This window comes from Ochotona curzoniae, unplaced genomic scaffold (assembly GCF_017591425.1).
Source record: "Ochotona curzoniae isolate NIBS_2020 unplaced genomic scaffold, NIBS_Ocur_1.0 contig_4501, whole genome shotgun sequence".
In the NCBI taxonomy this organism is placed as follows: Eukaryota; Metazoa; Chordata; class Mammalia; order Lagomorpha; family Ochotonidae; genus Ochotona; species Ochotona curzoniae.
This window is the reverse complement of record NW_024466307.1, coordinates 147494-165919: the sequence shown is the minus strand read 5'-3', so window position 1 is coordinate 165919 and position 18426 is coordinate 147494. Positions and strand designations below refer to the sequence as shown.

The window sequence follows — 18426 nt, the reverse complement described above, 5'->3', positions numbered from 1 at the left end:
GCCTCCTCCCACTGCTTTCCCCAGGTGTGTTAGTAGGGAGCTGGACTGGACATGGAGCAGCTGGGATTGCCAGTGTTGCAGACTGTGAGTTAACACACCACTCCCCAACAAACACCTAACTTCCTAAAGAGTGTGACTGCAACTTCACGCTTCTGTCTGCTAATTCTAACATCTCCATCACATCTCGGTCATTTTCTGTTCATTGCTTTATTTCCTTTGTATGGATTCTGTTTTACTGTGGCTTTTGTTTTGTTTTTTATTTATTTTTTGTTGTTGTTATTTTATTTTAATATGGCTTTTTAGAAAAGATTTATTTGCCTGTTTAAAAATCAGAGTGACAGGGCCCGGCGCAGTGGCGCAGTGGTTAAGGTCCTCGCCTTGCACGCCCGGAATCCCATATGGGCACCGGTTCTATCCTGGCAGCCCTGCTTCCCTTCCAGCTCCCTGCCTGTGGCCCGGGAAAGCAGTCGAGGACGGCCCAAAGCTTTGGGACCCTGCACCAGCGTGGGAGACCTGGAAGAGGCTCCTGGCTTTGGATCGGCATAGCATTGGCCATTGCGCTCACTTGGGGAGTGAATCATCAGATGGAAGATCTTCCTCTCTGTCTCTCCTCTCTGTATATCTGCCTTTCCAATAAAAAAATAATAAAAATAAATCTTTAAAAAAAAATCAGAGTGACAGAGATCTTCCATTTGCTGATTTGCTTCCTAAATGGCCTCAATAGTCGGAGCTCAGCCAGGCAGAAACTGGGAACCTGAAACTCCATCCGGGCCTCCCACCCTGGTGACAGGAACCAAACTACCTGTGCTGCCTTCCGCTGATCTTCGCACTCGGCAGGGAGCTGGATGCCATGTGGAGCAGCCGGGACTCCAGACAGCACTCCAGTGTGGGATGTCCCATTTAATCTGCTGCACCGAGACACCAGCTCCTAAGTCTGTTAATTTTTTTGTTGGATCCCAGAAGTTATGAAATTTATCTTGTGTATTACAAATAGTTTGACATCTTCGGTTTTACAATACAGTTAAGATTTTTGGAACCAGTTTGGATCTTTTGTGTCTTGCTTGGGATTTGTTAGGCAAGATTAGTTCAGTGTTGACTTTAGTGGGGCAGGACTCCTCTGAGCACCTTACCAATTCCCCGTTGGCTCGGAAGGCTCCTCAGTCTGACTGGTGGGCACAGCACCACTCCCTGCCTTGGGGGAGCCCTGCCCAAGTTCCTCTAATTCTGTCAGGTGGCACCATCCTTGGTTACTGCACACTCAAACACACTCACTACTCAAGAGAACCCAGTCACAAAGCTCTCCCTTTCTGACCTTCCCCGCTGCAGCTCTTCCTACTACCTACCTGGGTGCTGTGCTGGGGTCCCCCTTTTGGCCTGGGGATGCCCTCAAGGTGGGAAGCTGGGATGAGTGTAGGGTTTTCCCATTATACTTTTGTTTCCGGGCTCACTGTAGTTTTTGTCTGATGCTTACAATTAATCCGCTTTTGGTTATATCCGGTGTTAGAGTAACTGTGGTCCTGATTCTTTATCATAGCCAAATGCAAAAGTCTATATATTTCAGATATTTTTAATTTTTTTATTTTTCACTTCAGGAGACTACCCACAAAGCCAGCATTTTAGTGAATGGTAAAATTAAAGTTGAAAGTGGTCAGATTTATCAAAACCCCGTTAGCTGGATCAAGGATCTTGTGGGAGGTGACAGTTATGTGACCTGGAATTACGTTTGGAGCAAGGTGAGTCAGAGCTCTCCTTTCTCCCTCCCTCCCTTCTTTCCTCCTGTTTATTTTATAATTATTCTTAAATTTAACTACCTATTCAAATAGTGTGGTCCTTTATTTTACTTACTTGAAAGGCAGAGAGTGGGACAGAGATCAAGCCTGTGTAACAAAATGGTTGAGGCTGGGCCAGCCTGAGGGCAAGAGCCTTGAACTCCAACTGGGTCTTGCTTGTAGGTGGCAGAGACCCAGATCCTTGGGCCATGTGCTGCTGCCATGGAAGCAAACTGAACTGGCAACCAAATAGGATGTCAGCATCAGAGGTGGCAGCTTAACCTGCTGTGTCACAGTGCTGGCCACCAAGGGCTAGGTGTTTGAAAGATCCTGCCTACCAGCAGGTTCTAGGACTCAGGCAGTGCTGTGTGGCTCACAGGCACTTGTACACAACAGCCTTCTCAGGCAGCAAGATCAGCTGTTACCCAGTTTACAGATGAAAGCAGACTTTCAGCAGGTTCTGTTACCTGGTTAGCCTCAAGGCCAGTGAGTTATGGAACAGGGCCTGGAGCCTCCCTTGGCCGTCCTCTGCACTGTGTTCTGCTTCTGGCACAGCGGCACAGAGAGAACTGAGCTTTCTGTGGGAATGGTTGCCCTGGACTAAAGAAGAGCCTGCAATATTATCTGCCCCCTTTGTGAGTGGATGCAAAGCCTCAGTCTTGTGCAAGGAAAGATTTCCCACAGGAAAAAGGCCATTTTGTGAAACAGTTGCAGTATGAAAACTAAGATAACTATTCTAATGGCACAGACAGCTCACTGGTGTGAAAGCCCAGGAAAGGATCCTTGCAGGTGAAGAATTTGGCTGCTCTCTTGGCAGTGAGGTGGGGCTGCTATGTGTGCTTTCAGGTGCAGAGGAGGGGAGTGAAGGAGAGGGAAGAGGAGCAGGTGGCTAGGCTTGTGGCCCTGAGTGAGGTATGCACAAGCAGGAGCAGGGAGTCCTGGTGCTGGGGAGTCCTGAGGGAGTCCTGGTGCTGGGGAGTCCTGGTGCTGGGGAGTCCTGAGGGAGTCCTGGTGCTGAGGGAGTCCTGAGGGAGTCCTGGTGCTGGGGAGTCCTGAGGGAGTCCTGGTGCTGGGGAGTCCTGGTGCTGGGGAGTCCTGAGGGAGTCCTGGTGCTGAGGGAGTCCTGGTACTGAGGGAGTCCTGATGGAGTCCTGGTGCTGAGGGAGTCCTGGTACTGAGAGGGTCCTGGTGCTGGGGAGTCCTGGTGCTGGGGAGTCCTGGTACTGAGAGGGTCCTGGTGCTGGGGACTCCTGGTGCTGGGGAGTCCTGGTGCTGGGGAGTCCTGGTACTGAGGGAGTCCTGATGGAGTCCTGGTGCTGAGGGAGTCCTGGTACTGAGAGGGTCCTGGTGCTGGGGAGTCCTGGTACTGAGAGGGTCCTGGTGCTGGGGACTCCTGGTGCTGGGGAGTCCTGGTGCTGGGGAGTCCTGGTACTGAGAGGGTCCTGGTACTGAGAGGGTCCTGGTGCTGGGGAGTCCTGGTGCTGGGGAGTCCTGATGGAGTCCTGGTGCTGGGGAGTCCTGATGGAGTCCTGGTGCTGAGGGAGGCCTGGTACTGAGAGGGTCCTGGTGCTGGGGAGTCCTGGTGCTGGGGAGTCCTGGTACTGAGAGGGTCCTGGTGCTGGGGAGTCCTGGTGCTGGGGAGTCCTGGTACTGAGAGGGTCCTGGTGCTGGGGAGTCCTGGTGCTGGGGAGTCCTGGTACTGGGGAGTCCTGATGGAGTCCTGGTACTGGGGAGTCCTTAGGGAGTCCTGGTGCTGAGGGAGTACATCAGAGCCTGGACTGGGTATGGTGGGTAGGTAAGTACCCGAGCTCTCTGGTACTTCCTGTGCTAAGAATCATGCTGAACTCACTTTCTGTCTTATGTTCTGAATCTCTAAAGAACTTTTTTATTTGGGAAATATCTCATTTTCTTAGAGAATTATTTTTTGATATAATGCACCTAAAAGAAAGTCTACACTTTTCTTTTGTTTCTTTGCCATTTATCCCACAACCCTGAGATAAAACCCAGCTGTCTATTTGTTCTTAAAATTTTATGTTAAAAATAAAATTTGTATAGCTTGAAGTGAAAATAAAACAAACACTTGGTAATCCTGTTAGTTTCAGCAAATGGATTTTCTGGAGATGTGAAAAACATAGTACCAACAGGGAAATAAATTCTTGAACACCTCCTGAGAATTCACAGGCAAGCTGTTTTGCAGTTTTTATGCACATTAATGTGTGAGCAAATGGTAATTAATCATGAGAGTAAACACTGCATGTTGTCTCTTCAGAAGGTTTTTTTAAAAATTTATTTTGTTTTTATTGGAAAGGCAGAGTTACAGAGAGAAATAGAGACAAAAGATCTTCTGTCTGCTGGTTCACCCCTCAAGTAGCCACAACAGCCACAGCTAAGCCGATCTGAAGCCAGGAGCTTCCTGCGGGTCTACCACGTGGGTGCAGGGTCCCAAGGACTTGGGCCATCCTCTTGTGTTTTCCTAGTCTGCAAGCTGGGAGCTGGATCTGAAGAGGAGAAGCCAGGACACAAACCCGTGCCCATATGGGATGCTGGTGCTTACAGGTGTAGGACTAACTTGTTGAGCCACCAGACTGGCCCTGTCTCTTAAGAAGATCTTACCAAAATAAATGTACTTGACAATTGCATAGGCTTGCTAAGTATGTTTCCTTTAGAGTGACAGGTTGTATGGTCCAACCTCGCCATACATCTGCGCCCAGTTACTCCATATGCTCCGCCTACCTCTGGGTCAGCCCAGGTTCATTGCTGAGCTGTGGTGGACCTTCTCCTGTAAGAACGTGAATTAAGGCATCAGTGGTTCCAAAAAGGACCATGGATGTTGCACATTTTTGAAAGTAGGATTGCAGCACCTGTAGGTGTCCTCACAGGCTGTTCCCAAGCTCTGATTTGCTGACCTGTGCCCCTCCAGGTGAGGGCTGAGGGTCATGTCACGTTGGCTGCCCTTGTAAACCTGAGTCTTGGGTGGCACATTGCTGAACCACTAAGCTCTTTCTGCTGTGCCCTGCCAGAGCAGACATGTGTGCCAGATCTTGATCTGGCAAGACAATGTGGGTTCAGATCTCTAGATTTGAGTGCCGTGCACTTGTGAGCCGTTAACCATCCAGCTCACAGGCACTCAGCAAATGTAGTTTCCAGAAGTGACTTCGTGCCTGTCCATTAGCCTGTTCAATAATTCATGACTGCTTGTGGAAAGTTTAACAGAGTGGAATTTCTTAAAGCACCCGTAGTTTGGGCAAGTCAGGTTATTGGTTGTGTAGAGTCCTGGACTTAGTCAGGGAGTGGCTCATTCAGAATCCATTGTTTCTGAATTGTTTCTTTGGAAACTGACATGACCTCTCCTTTTTTCATGCCAGGAGTTGGCACCCTGGTTCTGCCAGGCCTGTTGTGTACCCATCGCCAGCTCTGCTTAATTATTGCCCTGCAAAGGTGCAGTGCCTTACAGTTCTCCAGACCCTCCTCACTCTGTTCCATTTAGCATGCATTACAGGAGCACTCAGAATGAGCTAGTATAGTAGCCAAATGCTTTTTCTTTGTCAGTTCTTTTAATCCCCACAGCAGAGTACTGGAGATACTCTTTACAAATGTGCCCTTTTTGGTCAAAGGGTAGATCGCATGTGTTGTATGCTCTGTGAATGGAACATCTCTGTCACAACCACTAAGGTCTGCTGCAGTGCCCAGGGAGCTGGACACATGAAAGAAATGAAAAACCGTTGTACAAAAGTTAAAATTCACAGGATATGGGCGTATTTGCTTCTTACAGGAAGTACTTTACATTTTGTGCCTAATTGTGTGCAGGTTACATATCTGGGGAAGCAGCTTCTGAAGTATGCTTCTGAAGAAGTACCTTCGCCTCCAAGCCCACGCCACCCACACCTGCCAGGTATGTGCCAACCAAACCTCACCCTCCTGAGAGCCACCCCTGCCTGTCTTAGTGTTTAACTAATGTGAAAGTGCAATGGAAGATTTAACAGTAAACTGTGCAGCCAGTACCTTCACCATGTTGTGCAACCAGCCCAATTGTACAGCCCCGAAGACTTACTCTCCACAGTGTACCCAACCCCCTTCAAGCACACAACCATTACTGTTTGTGTCACCTTTTTTTAATCTCTCCTGTAATGCAGTCATACAATATTGAGTGGTTTCTGACTGACTATCCATGAGGTGACGTGTGTCACAAAGATTCCTGTGATGACTAAATCACACATTGCTCTGTTATTTAGAAACCATCTGACTCCTGTCAAGACCTTAACCCTGTGTGTGGGTGTATTGCCCTGTGTCCAGTCAGGACTGGGTAACCACCCTATGTGTGGGTGTACCACCCTATGTCCCAGTCAGGACTGGGTAACCACCTTGTGTGTGGATGTACCACTCTGTGTCCCTGTCAGGACTGGGTAACTACCCTGTGTGGGGGTGTACCACCCAGTGTCCCAGTCAGGACTGGGTAACCGCCCTGTGTGTGGGTGTACCACCCAGTGTCCCAGTCAGGACTGGGTAACCACCTTGTGTGTGGATGTACCACTCTGTGTCCCTGTCAGGACTGGGTAACTACCCTGTGTGGGGGTGTACCACCCTGTGTCCCTGTCAGGATTGAGTAACACCCTGTGTGTGGTGTACCACCTTGTGTTTTCTGTCAAGAGTATTTTACACCCTTGTATCAACAGACCACCCTCTGTCCCCTCTACCTTTGACGAATATTTGGGTATTTGCTCCTGTAGAGGTGTGCATATTGTGTTGTTACTCTGAGCATACATTATATGTATTATTGGTGTGTCTTGATTTTATTGGTTTATCACACAGTCATTCTTGTGAACTTGTTGTGAGTCGTTTCATTTTCCCACCAGCTCTTAGTTCTGTTTGGTTTTCCATAGTTGTTTCTCAGAGGATTTAAACAGTAACAACCTCCCTAATGATCCTTTTCTCTGAATCTGAGTTGTGGATAGATTTTTTTAAGTGTCATAAGAGGAAAAAAATTTTTTTTTCTTTCTGAAAGATTAATTTGGATAGTTTTATGTATTCTCCTCTTGAAAATCATTTATGTGTTTGAAAGGCAGAAAGTGAGAGATAGAGGGAGGTAGTTCCTCCTTCTACTGAGTCACTTACCAAATAACCTTAGTAACTGGGTCTGGGCCAGGTTCAATTCAGTAACCTGAACTCTATCCAGGTCTCCTATGTGGGTGTCACATGTCCAAATGCTTGAGTCATCTTGTACTGTCCCAGCTGCTTTAGGAAGAAGCTAGATCAGAAGAGTGGAGTAGCTGGAGCCTAAACAAATGCTGTGTTGTGGCATGCTGGTGCTCTCAGCTGCGCCTTCACTCACTGCACTGTTTGTCTGAACTGTTGCATGTGTTTTCTGAAAACAGGCACTGAAATGAGTCATACTGTTCACCTGCTGGAGTGAACTTTGGCCGAGGCACACTCCTGAGGGTGTCATCTTCACCACAAAGAAGGGTGGGGAAAGGCAGAGGCCTCTTTCTGAAAAGTGGATGGGTAGAAAGACTCCATATCCCTTGGCCAGGGACTTCATTTTCTTTCCCAGTGGTTCTGACTTGAGAAGTTGGGACAGTCTAGGCAAAGGGGATGTGCAAAACAGTGATGACGCTGTAGTGACCAGGTCAGAACTGGGGTAGCATTTCTGTCCTCTTGTGCCTGCCCAGGAGCTCTCTGGAGTTGTTCTTCCTGCAACCAGCCTCAATGATTTCAACTGCTTTGCTTCCTACACTAAACCCTCATGCAGGCTGTTCTCTTACAAGCCTCCTCTTGCTCAGAAATTGGCTCTAGAGTTCTCCCCAGTCTCATAGGACAGAATATGATTTTAATGCTATTTGGGGAACAGACCAAGTAAGAAAAGTAGGAGTGAGAAGTGGAGGGCATTCTTGTAATCATGATCTTGGTTCCAAATCTTGGATCTGTGTCGTCCTCACTTTTGGGGAAAAACCTGCTGACCTGAATTTTTTTAAGTGACTTTGCTGTGGCCACCTTGGCTTGGGATAATGATGCAGACGGTAGATGACCTTTCCATCGGTGGCTGAGCATGGAGCAGCTGAGGTTTCAGCCACACTTGCTGTCACTCTCACTCTCTCTCACTCTTCCTATCTCACACCCATTTGTAACCTCAAGAGTCAAAGCAGACCTGTAGGTTTTTCTTCAGTGATAAAGCCATCTGCTTCTCAGATGTTTGTTGTTGTTCTAGGCAGATATTGTTGTTGTTCTAGTTTGCAACCCAGGCAGCCTCTCCTTCCTCGGAGGGCACACAATTCCCTGCACAATGACTTTGAATTCAGAGATGGGTTATGAGCTGCCACTTGTCTCACCTGTAATAGAAATAGCTTCTTATTCCTTCCAGAAATTCTGATTTTTCTTAGTATTTCAGAAAACATTAGTGCCATTTTAAGAATTCAGCTTCTGTTTTCCTTGAGCTGGGCCAGGAGTCAACAAGTTCTTGCTGCCTCCCATAGGTTTCTCAGAGCCTCCTTGATTAAGATTCTTTTCTGTTGGGTTTTGTGATCCCTGGAGGACATCCAGAGACCTGGAAAGTTAAGCAAGTGTAAACCTGTCTAACCATTTGACAAGCAAAGAAGGCAGGAAAGAATTTCTCTTGTGAATGTTGAAAATGGGGCATGAAAGTCACAATTCTGTTGCTGTGGAGCCTGAGGGCTGTTGTTATCAGTCCATGCACATTCCGGAATTGGGGCACCAGGAAGGGTGCCCACTTTTCCCACAGCCATGGGGAATTTGCCCTGTGGTTTGACGAGGTTTCCCTAATCCAGCAGAATTCTTAGTCCCATTCCCTCTCATAGATGTGTCTGGCTTAGGTAGCCCAGCCCAGAAACCAAATATGCTTGAGTAAACTGGACAAGATAAGGAATAAAAAGAAAGGAACTTGCTGATTTCATCTACTTTATAAGAAATGTGTAGATTCTAGCATACTGTGTAAATTGACATTTACATCTCATAAGAGTTGCTGGCTATATATTCTCTAGCCATTGGTAGATCTTATGGGTTGTCTATTTTGCCCCTCAGTACTTCCCAGTAAGTGCTTCTTGAATGGTACCCAGTAAGTGAACGAGTGAGTGAAAGCAAGCATGTCCCACAAAGGACTGCTGTTGTCAGAATGGATTCACATGGATTAACTGTCTTTTTAGGTGGACATGCCCACATCTCACAGGCTCTAACAGAATCTGAGACAGACTCAACAAATGGTAGGTGAGATTTTGGTTAGTTAATATCTCCCTTTTCTGAATTTACTGTTTCTAATTATGAAATTATAATAAAATCAACTCACCAGTTTTCTTAGCCAGAAATGTAAAGAACTCTGTCACTCCCTTTAAGAAAATCATACATAAAACTTTAAATTTATTAATCTGTACTTCCTATTATTATTGCATAAGGAAAATAGCAGGCTTGGTATCTTGTTTATTTATAATTTTGGATTCACTTGAAGACAGAGCCTGCGTTCCCATTAGAAGCAGGCTTATTGATTTAAATAAGCCAGTCTTCAGCCTGCAGACAAATGACTTCTTTCAGGTTTGTTGTTGTGCTTTGTTTCCCATAGAAGAGTACAGAGCAGAGCTGGCTGTTCACAGGTGCTCCTAAGTCTTGTGGTTAAGGGGGAGGGCATAGAGTATTCATCTCTGCCCTGTTGACTACTCTTGATTCTTTCTCATGGTTTGAACAATGATTTTCTTCACTCTGGTATCATGAGTAACACTTCTGTAATCTAATTCATAAAATAGAGACTACATCTACTGATAGGCAAGGAAAGAGGAGAAATGGAAGCATTTCTTAAACATTGGCCCCAAGCCAGGACTTACCGGGTTATTTTACATACATTGTCATTTAACAGAACCAAATATCTGAATACCTGACATGTAAGATCAAGTACCCCAAACCCAGTTCAGCTTAAGAAACCACCTATTTGAGTTCAATTTTCCTTCATAAAATAAGGACTATTAAGTAGTTACATTTCAGCTCTATGTCTTTTTTTCTAAAATGTGTGTGTGGTGTATGCATTTATTTATTTTTTAAAAAGATTTATTTATTTTTATTACAAAGTCAGATATACAGAGAGGAGGAGAGACAGAGAGGAAGATCTTCCGTCTGATGATTCACTCCCCAAATGGCCTCAATGGCCGGTGCTGCGCCGATCCAGAGCCAGGGGCCAGGAACTTCCTCCAGGTCTCCCACATGGGTGCAGGGTCCCAAAGCATTGGTCCGTCCTTGACTGGTTTCCCAGGCCACAAGCAGGGAGCTGGATGGGAAGTGAAGCTGCCAGGATTAGAACCGGCACCCATATGGGATCCCTGTGCGTTCAAGGTGAGGACCCCAGCTGCTAGGCCACACTGCTGGGCCCGTGGTGTATGTATTTAAAAGACAGTGGTAGAGGGAGAGAAGCGGGGAAGAGAGAGAGAGAGAGATCTTTCATCTGGTGGTTCACTCCAGGAGCCTTCAACAGCTAAGGCTGGGCCAAATGAAGGACAGGAACGTGTATCTCCATCTGGGCCTCCCATGTGGGTGGTGGGGGCCCAGGTACATGAGCCATCATTATAACTGGCCCCATCCCTAAAGTATCAATGTAGGTTTTACTGGACCCTGCCTCTGCCTCAATGTACAGTCCCTATGTCATCTTCACTGTGGTGCTCACAAGCCAACTCCTCAGCTTTTCAAAGGTCAACTCACTGAATTCTGGATGTGGAAAAGGAAGGGTGGACCCCACAGGACTCAGAGTTAAGTTACTCCCAAAGCCAGCATCCTGGTGCTAGACTTTAAATGAGATGTTTTTCAGGAACCTGCAGCCCCTGATCAAGCCAAAGTAATAGCCCGTCTTCCCAACAGATCCCAGGCAGGCTGGAACGTCTTTGCTATCACCATGTCTCAGAAGAATGTGCCGGCTCCTGTCACTGTTCAAACTGGACTAATGAGCCATGACTAATGATTAGGTCAATGCTGCCTGAGTAGCAGTGTGTCCATAAATGCAGCAGGTCGAGAGCTTCTGCACTGGTGAAGGTGGAAGGTGCTGGGTCAGCAGTGTTCACAGAGGCGGGGTTGCTCCTTGCCCTGCTCACCTTTTCCATTAGGTGGTTCTAGGGTTGTGTTAAGGAAAGCATTTTCCTTGCCCATGAGTTGTTCTAGTGGATTATCAGACCTTGGGTCAGGCTACGTGCCATGGAAACCTACAAATCTGTAACCATGTTGGACAGAAGTAAAGTGGCCAGGACTTAATGCCTGCAATTAGTGTCTGAGGTCAGGGCAATGTGGTGGGACTGGTAGGTGTCTGGTGCAAACTGAGAAGTTAGTGCCAGAACTGAACTGACTGTAGGACACTGAGCTCATGCTGGAGAGTTGGACAAATTGTGGGTGTGAGAAAGAAGCCTGCATATTTGGCATGCAGCTGTTGTGAGGGAAACAGCATGGTAGAAAGAGGATGTACATAATATGTTCCTTTCTGTCCCATGGTCCTAATGAAATGCTGAGTGCTTAGATTACAGAACAAGACCATGAAGCCAGAAGTGAGTCTCATGAGTCAACCAGTGCTGGACTAGTTTTATAAATGTTGAGACTGAGAGGTGAGATGGGTTAAAAGAAAAGAGCTTATAGACTGCTGATGAGCACACCTGATGTTTCTGCTTTTGATCTGTACAGAGCATTGACAAAACCTTTTCCAATTTGTTTCCTTAAATTAGAATTTATTTTTAAGTAAGATGCTTCCAACTGTTAGTTACTTAATAGAAAAAAATGGAAAAACCTGTTTATTCTGAAATTTAAGGCCCACATGTTCAGATACAGATAAAACCACAATGACAGAATTTCTAAGAACTAAAGTCTGCATATACTAATAAGACTGGAAAAGCAACTTGCAACTTGAGACAACTTAAGAAAAACACATTCAAGGTCAGCATTGTGCCACTGTGGGTGGCAGCTGGGGGAAGACAGAGACTCCCTCTTTCCCTTCCCTGCTTGCCAGACTTCACTCCAGGCATGAAAGAGTTCCGGGAGGAGCCATAAAGAAGATAGTGAATGGAAGACATACTGAAAGACAAGGAACTGTACACAGCAGGACAGAAGAGCGGGCAGTCTTAGAAGAGGATGAGTGTCATGATTGGCATAAGGCAGGGTCATCCTTTAGGACAGGGGTGTTGACCAAGGTAAGGCCTTGTTGGATCATCAGATGGAGCAGAGTGAGGGGTGGGACTGCTTCATGGTGTCTGGTACATGTATGGTGGGATACAGCAAGTATCAAGCTTCCAGTGCATGCTGGGAAGTGAGGCTCAGGAGTGGATGCCCTGAGCCTGAAGCTTTGTTGGAGCAGCACAGAAAAGGGCCAAGTTTGGGCAGTGTAGTGCTTGGTTCCTCTTTACTGCCTCGCTGCCAGTACCAGGTTAAGCTGCTGCTTGCAATGCTAGATAATCACATATTCAAGTGCTGGCTTAAGTCCCAGATGTTTCCAACCCATGTGGGAGACCAGGATGAAGTTACTGGCCCAGATCTGGCTTCTGCAGCCATTTAAGAAGTAAACTAGTTGTTGGAAAAATCTCTGTCTTCTTCTGTCTTCCTGCCTCTCAAATACATACACACATATGTAAGTAAATCTCACTACAAAAAGCACATAAGTCAGAGCAGTCTGGAGCAGCAGTGAGAATGCCCTTTTCCTTCATCTCATTTTGTGAGGCGAGAGACACTGACTTCAGTATTCCTCAGGCTATTCCAGGTATTAAAAAGGATGAAACTGCCGAACTGTTTCTGAGGCCAGCATTGCTCTGATTCCAAAATGAATGGAACAACACAACACAAAACCTTAAGACAAATATCCTTGGTGAACATAAATGCAAACATTCCCAATAAAGTATTAGTAAACCAACTTTAACAACACATTAAAACTATAATAAATCAGGACCCGGCACGATAGCATAGTGGTTAAAGTCCTCGCTTGCATGCCCGGGATCCCATATGGGCACCAGTTCTAATCCTGGCGGCCCTGTTTCCCATCCAGCTCCCTGCTTGTGGTCTGGGAAAGTAGTCGAGGACGGCCCAAAGCTTTGGGACCCTGCACCCATGTGGGAGACCTGGAAGAAGTTCCTGGCTTTGGATTGGCTCAGCCCCAGTCATTGCAGTTACTTGGGGAGTGAATCATCAGATGGAAGATCTTCCTCTCTGTCTCTCCTCCTCTCTGTATATCCGCCTTTCCAATAAAAATAAATAAATCTTAAAAAAACTATAATAAATCAGTCATGTGAGATTTATTCCAGGCTGCAAGGATGGCTCAACATTCACAAGTTAGTAAGGAGAATACATCACTTCAGCAGAATAAAGAAAAAAAATTTCCACAGATGCAGGAAAGGTATTCATCTTCATAATAAAATGTGTCAACAAGTTATAGAAGGAGCCCATGTGTCACAAACCCAGAAAAGCTGCAAGCATTTCTTCTTTCTGAGACAAGACAAAGAGAGACAAGATGTTCATGCTTACCACTCTTTATGTATTATTGAAAGTCTTGGAGCAATTAAGGAGGAGAAAAATCAAAGCCATCACAATTGGAAAGGAAGTTTAAACATCATGTTTCCAGCTGACAAGATTTGATACATGGAAAAAGCTAAACACTCCAGCAAAAGTGCTGTTAGCACCGATGAACTGGCAAAGTTACAGTATACAGAATCAACATAAAATAGTAATCTTGCTGCAAAAGAAATTGAGAAAGCAATCTCATTCGTGGTAGCTACCAAAATCAAATGTTTAGGGAAAAAATGTAACCAAAGAAGTTAAAGATCTCTATAATGGAAATTGTAAAGCAATCAAGATTGCACACACAAGGGAAAAGGTACTCACTGTTCATGGCTCAGAAGAACAAATGTTTATAAAGTACCCAGGGCTAGCACGGTAGCACAGCATGTTGAGTTGCTGTTTGTGTGGCCAGCCTCCCATTTCAGAGTGCAGTTGGAGTCCCAGCTGACTTCCTGCTGATGTGGTTAGTCAGACAGTGGAGGATGGTTCAAATGAGGGGCCTAGGATGGAGTTCCTAGCTCCTAGCATCTGCCTGGGCCAGATACTGCTGTCGTGGCTACTGAGGGGAAAAAAACAGGGGTTGCAAGAATCTCTCTTTCTTTGTCTCTCAACCTGTCTAGAATGATCTGTCTTTCAAATAATTATGCAGTATTATTTTATTAAGATTTATTTTTATTGGAAAGGGAGCTATACAGAGAAAATGAGATACGGATAGAAAGATCTTTCTTACGCTGGCTCACTCCCCAAGTGGCTGCAGCAGCCAGAGTCAGGCTGATCCAAAGCCACTCCTTCAGGGAAGTAAGCTGCTGTGGGAGAGACTGGAACTGGGGGAGGTCGGGGTGGTCTCAGTACTGTGTGTCATGAAGAGAAATCTGTTCCCACAGCCTTGTTTCTTTGCATCTCCATGTGGTATGTAGCACACACTTGGGCATCATTGTGTCTTAGCACAAGGGAAGTGAGGGCCTGGTGTGTGATAGGGAATGGGTGACCAAGGCTGCAGTTGCCATGTTGGGTAGGCAGGAAGCCACCTTTTTTCTGAGCTCTTTTGCCTGCCCACATCTCTTCCTGCTGCCGAGGAACCTTCCTGCTCATCTGGGGCCAGCTTTCCCCCGTTTCCCTCACTACACAAATGACTGGGCCACAGAGGGGCACCAGCTGAGACCATGGGTACGGTCACGGCAGATGACCTGGTCATCAGACTGGCCATCCTTACCACCAGTTTCAGTTACAAATCTTCCTGTGTGTGCTTTGATGTAGATTCTAGGTCTACTATTAAATAAATGTGATCTTGGGGGCCCAGCGCAATGCCCCAGTGGCTAAATCCTTACCTGGCATGCGCCGGGATCCCAAATGGGCACCCCAGCTGCTCCACTTCCCATCCAGCTCCCTGCTTGTGGCCTACAAGGGCAGTAGAGGATGGCCCAGAGCCTTGGGGCCCTACAGCCACTTGGGAGACTCAGAGGAGGCTCCTGACTTCTGGCTCCTGGCTTTGGATCGGCTCAGTTTTGGCCATTCCATTGTGACCACTTGGGAAGTCAACTAGCAGATGGAGTATCTTTCTCTCTGTCTCTTCTTCTTTCTGTGAATTTGCTTTTTCAAGAAAAATATTTTAAAACAAAAATAACAGTAAATGTGATCTTGCATTTTAAAAGGCACATTTTAATGTGTTGGTTTTTTTTAAAACAGGAACTTCTGGAGAGTCAACGCAAAGCATACCATGTTATCTACAAATAAATGAAATATTGTTAATCAGTGACCAAGAATTTCTCCCATGCAATGTAATGAATCAGCATTGGAAGTTCTATGCTGAGTGTGAGGAACTGACATTTTAAGCCTGTCTTCTTAGGCATTTATTAAGTATCTGTTCATATTATCATCCAACATTTGTATTTTATCTGATGTGGCTGCTGGGCATATTTTAGCATAGCTATGTGATGATGTGTGTTTACTGTTTAAGGCTTTTTTCTTGCTGAAATAAAGATTTTTGAATGCTCTTGTTAACCCTCACAGACTGCAAGCCAACCTCTCGGTCAGGAGCTTTGTGGGTAGCCAGGATAGTTACCATCCATCTGTGGAGAGGCTCAGGAAAATCACGTCAAACAAGAACTGAAGGCTGGGTACTTCCTGAAACAAAAATGTGATTTTAGTTTCCTACACTTGCTGTGAGTAAGACTGCAGCTCAGTGTTGATGTGGGAGTGGATTCTGTGCAGTTAGGTTACCTCGTTGTGAACTGCTGCCTATGAAGAGATGCATCCAAAGCTTCATCCGTTTCTCCAGGCAAATCTTTTCAGACTTTGATAAGCAAGTTAAACTTCACACATATTAAATTACCTCAGTCTCCCAGACGCAAAGATTCTTGAACAAGTTCCTGGAAAGATGGGATTAAAGGGTCATTTCAGCCGTGGGTGTGGTGGCTCAGCAGTATTACAACACTGTTGGGTCCTATCTCCACTCTGACCCAGGCCCCTGCTGACAAGCACCCTGAGAGCTTTGGGTGGAGTTTCAGTTTCCTGGCTTCAGCCTGGCTCGGATCCAGCATTGGCATTTGAGGACTGAAACAACTAAGAGAAGATACTTCTGTCTGTCTCTCTCTGTTGCTGTAATAATAAAAAAATAAAATCATTTTATTTTTATTCAAAGATTTTCTGAAATCTATGCATACAGTGGTCTTCAGAATTTTCCTGGAAATTGAGTATTTGCAAAAGAACTATATACATGGATTTCAAAATTTCTTTGCACCAAAATAAATGTGTCTTTGTGTTCCATCCTTCTATAACCTTTTTAAAGTCCTGTGGTAAGCCTTTCCACTCCAGGGTCTGTGCTGTGCTGCGTCTCTCACTCAGACTCATAATTTCTTTTCTCCAGAAATCAACTAAAATTTATAATCACTTCAATGATGAACCATCATTTGAACCCAGCTCATCACATTAGGTAGAAATCAGAGGTTGGGTCTGTAGCCTTGGTGATTATTTGCTGAATAGCTCACATTTAAAAACAATTTATCATTACATTATCTAATATGATAAAATCTTAAAAACATCTAAGTGTTACATGTGAATCATAATGCTACAGCATTTAAAGAGAACTGGGTGCCAGTAAAGTGTTTTGTATTAAATGTACACATTTTATCAGAACTATATATAGTAAGTCTTACTAAAAGTTGATTCTGTTTGACAAAGGCATGTTTTTTTTTTAAGATTTTATTTTATTATTTTTACAAAGTCAGATATACAGAGAGGAGGAGAGATAGAGAAAAAGATCTTCTGTCTGATGATTCACTCCCCAAGTGAGCGCAACAGCTGATGCTATGCCGATCCGAAGCCAGGAGCCTGGAACTTCTTCCAGGTCTCCCACATTGGTGCAGAGTCCTAAGACTTTGGGCCGTCCTCAACTGCTTTCCCAGGCCACAAGCAGGGAGCTGGATGGAAAGTGGAGCTTCCAGGATCAGAACCGGTGCCCATATGGGATCCCGAGGACTTTAGTCGCTAGGCCATGCCGCTGGGCCCAACAAAGGCATGTTTTAAGAATCAGAATAAATTTCCGCAGTACTCAGTTTTATTTTTTGTTCCAAAATTCTTTCAATAGGTTTAACTTTCATATGTGAAAATTAACATTCATATGTAGGAGTCTTAATAGTAACCTGTTTTTATTTTGAACTTACTCAACACTGTTATGGATTGGGTGCAGATTTATAGTACGCAGTTGTAATAGTAGCATGTTGTTGTTTTTTTTTTATTGCATTTCATTTTATAACATCGTTTCATAGGCTCTGATGTTCTCCCATCCCCTTCTGCATGGTTGTTTTTAATGTACGGAATCCTGTCCCAGTGTGGATACCAGCTTGGGTGTTCCCCAAAGATCAGAATCTTAGCTTAATGGGCTAAGGCAGGAAGTTTTTTTTTTTTAATATTTTTTATTTTAACAATCTTTACATGGTTAATTAGTGCATAAAGGGTCAAGGGCTACAGGAAAGTGGGTAAGACTATTATTTCCATATTGTTTCCTTCATATATCTGAGGTAGAGGGGGATATTGAGGGAGAAGCCCCACCTGATTTCCCACCCACCCCAAGTCCCGCATGTGGGGCATGCTCCAAGATACTCGTTGAAGTGGTTTCAATAGGTCACCAGTTTTGAAATTGCTGCTAATCTTGCCTCTCCAAACACGATGAGGTTGTTGAAAAATCCATTAATTGACATTGTCCATCATAGCGTCTCTATTTGCCCGGTATTTTGTGGCCAACCTATAGCTGAGGTGGTTGATTAACTTGTTCCATCTTCTGTCCCTTCATGGTTAGGGTTCTGAGTCTGGCATTTCAATTGGGGAGATCGCCAAAGAAACTTCGTCTGAGGTGTTCCCAGGCCAGATACTTGTATGCACCAGCAAGCACAGGGCCCAGCACAGTCCATCACCCTGGTCAGCTGGTAGTTGCAATTACTGGGTTGGTTCTGTTTTCAGCCCCACCTTCTACTGGAACCAATGGGTGTTGCAGTCCAGACTGGTTCTGCACAGCACATACTTGGTCTTCACCTAAACCAGTGGGAGCTGCAGCCTGGTGAGAGCGGCCCACAATAACCCCCACCAGGCCAACCCCCTACCCTGGTTTGCCAGTATGTGTGGCAGACCAGTCCAATTTGACCCACATCCCCCCTGATTCTCGTACATGGCAAATGGCATTGAAGCTTGGATCCATCTACCCAGCTCAACAGTCAAGCCTTCACGGGTGTGGTTGAGTGCCTCTCTGTCTAGCCACCCCAGCCCCTGTCCTAGTTTTTGTGCCTTCCCGTGGCAGTGGTAACCCAAGAGGGGGGAACCCACTATTTCCCTCCCAGGTCTCTCACTCCCGGATTATGCACTTTCCAGGTGGTTCTGCAGTTTAACTTGACAGGATTAGCCCCCCAGTGCCAGTTTCTGCCAGCTGATGCTATGGCTATGCCCAAACAGCCCTCTCCCATTCTAATTGTAGGTTGCACCCATAGGAACAATCAACCCATCCTGGCTTTTCCCTGGTCTAGTCCACATGAGGCGCACAGGTGTTGTAGCCCTGCTTAGTCTGGTCTGCTCCCATCCCAGTTCATGCTCTCCTGTGGGAGTAGCTGTCCAGCAGGGGAACCTCCCCTTACTCCCCCGCTGGCTCTGCCCACTCCCC

General features: G+C 45.7%; 1 protein-coding gene across 1 annotated transcript in view; it reads left to right on the top strand.

The window, feature by feature from the left end:
• ANKRD31 (ankyrin repeat domain 31) overlaps positions 1–16095 on the top strand; it is a 92402-nt gene extending 76307 nt beyond the window's left edge. Inside the window, 6 exon segments of the mRNA XM_040985851.1 lie at positions 1593–1733; positions 5577–5661; positions 8579–8624; positions 9306–9309; positions 12093–12114; positions 14964–16095. Coding sequence (XP_040841785.1) covers positions 1593–1733; positions 5577–5661; positions 8579–8624; positions 9306–9309; positions 12093–12114; positions 14964–15109 — 444 coding nt within the window. The 3' untranslated portion in view covers positions 15110–16095.
• Positions 16096–18426: the final 2331 nt, after the last annotated feature.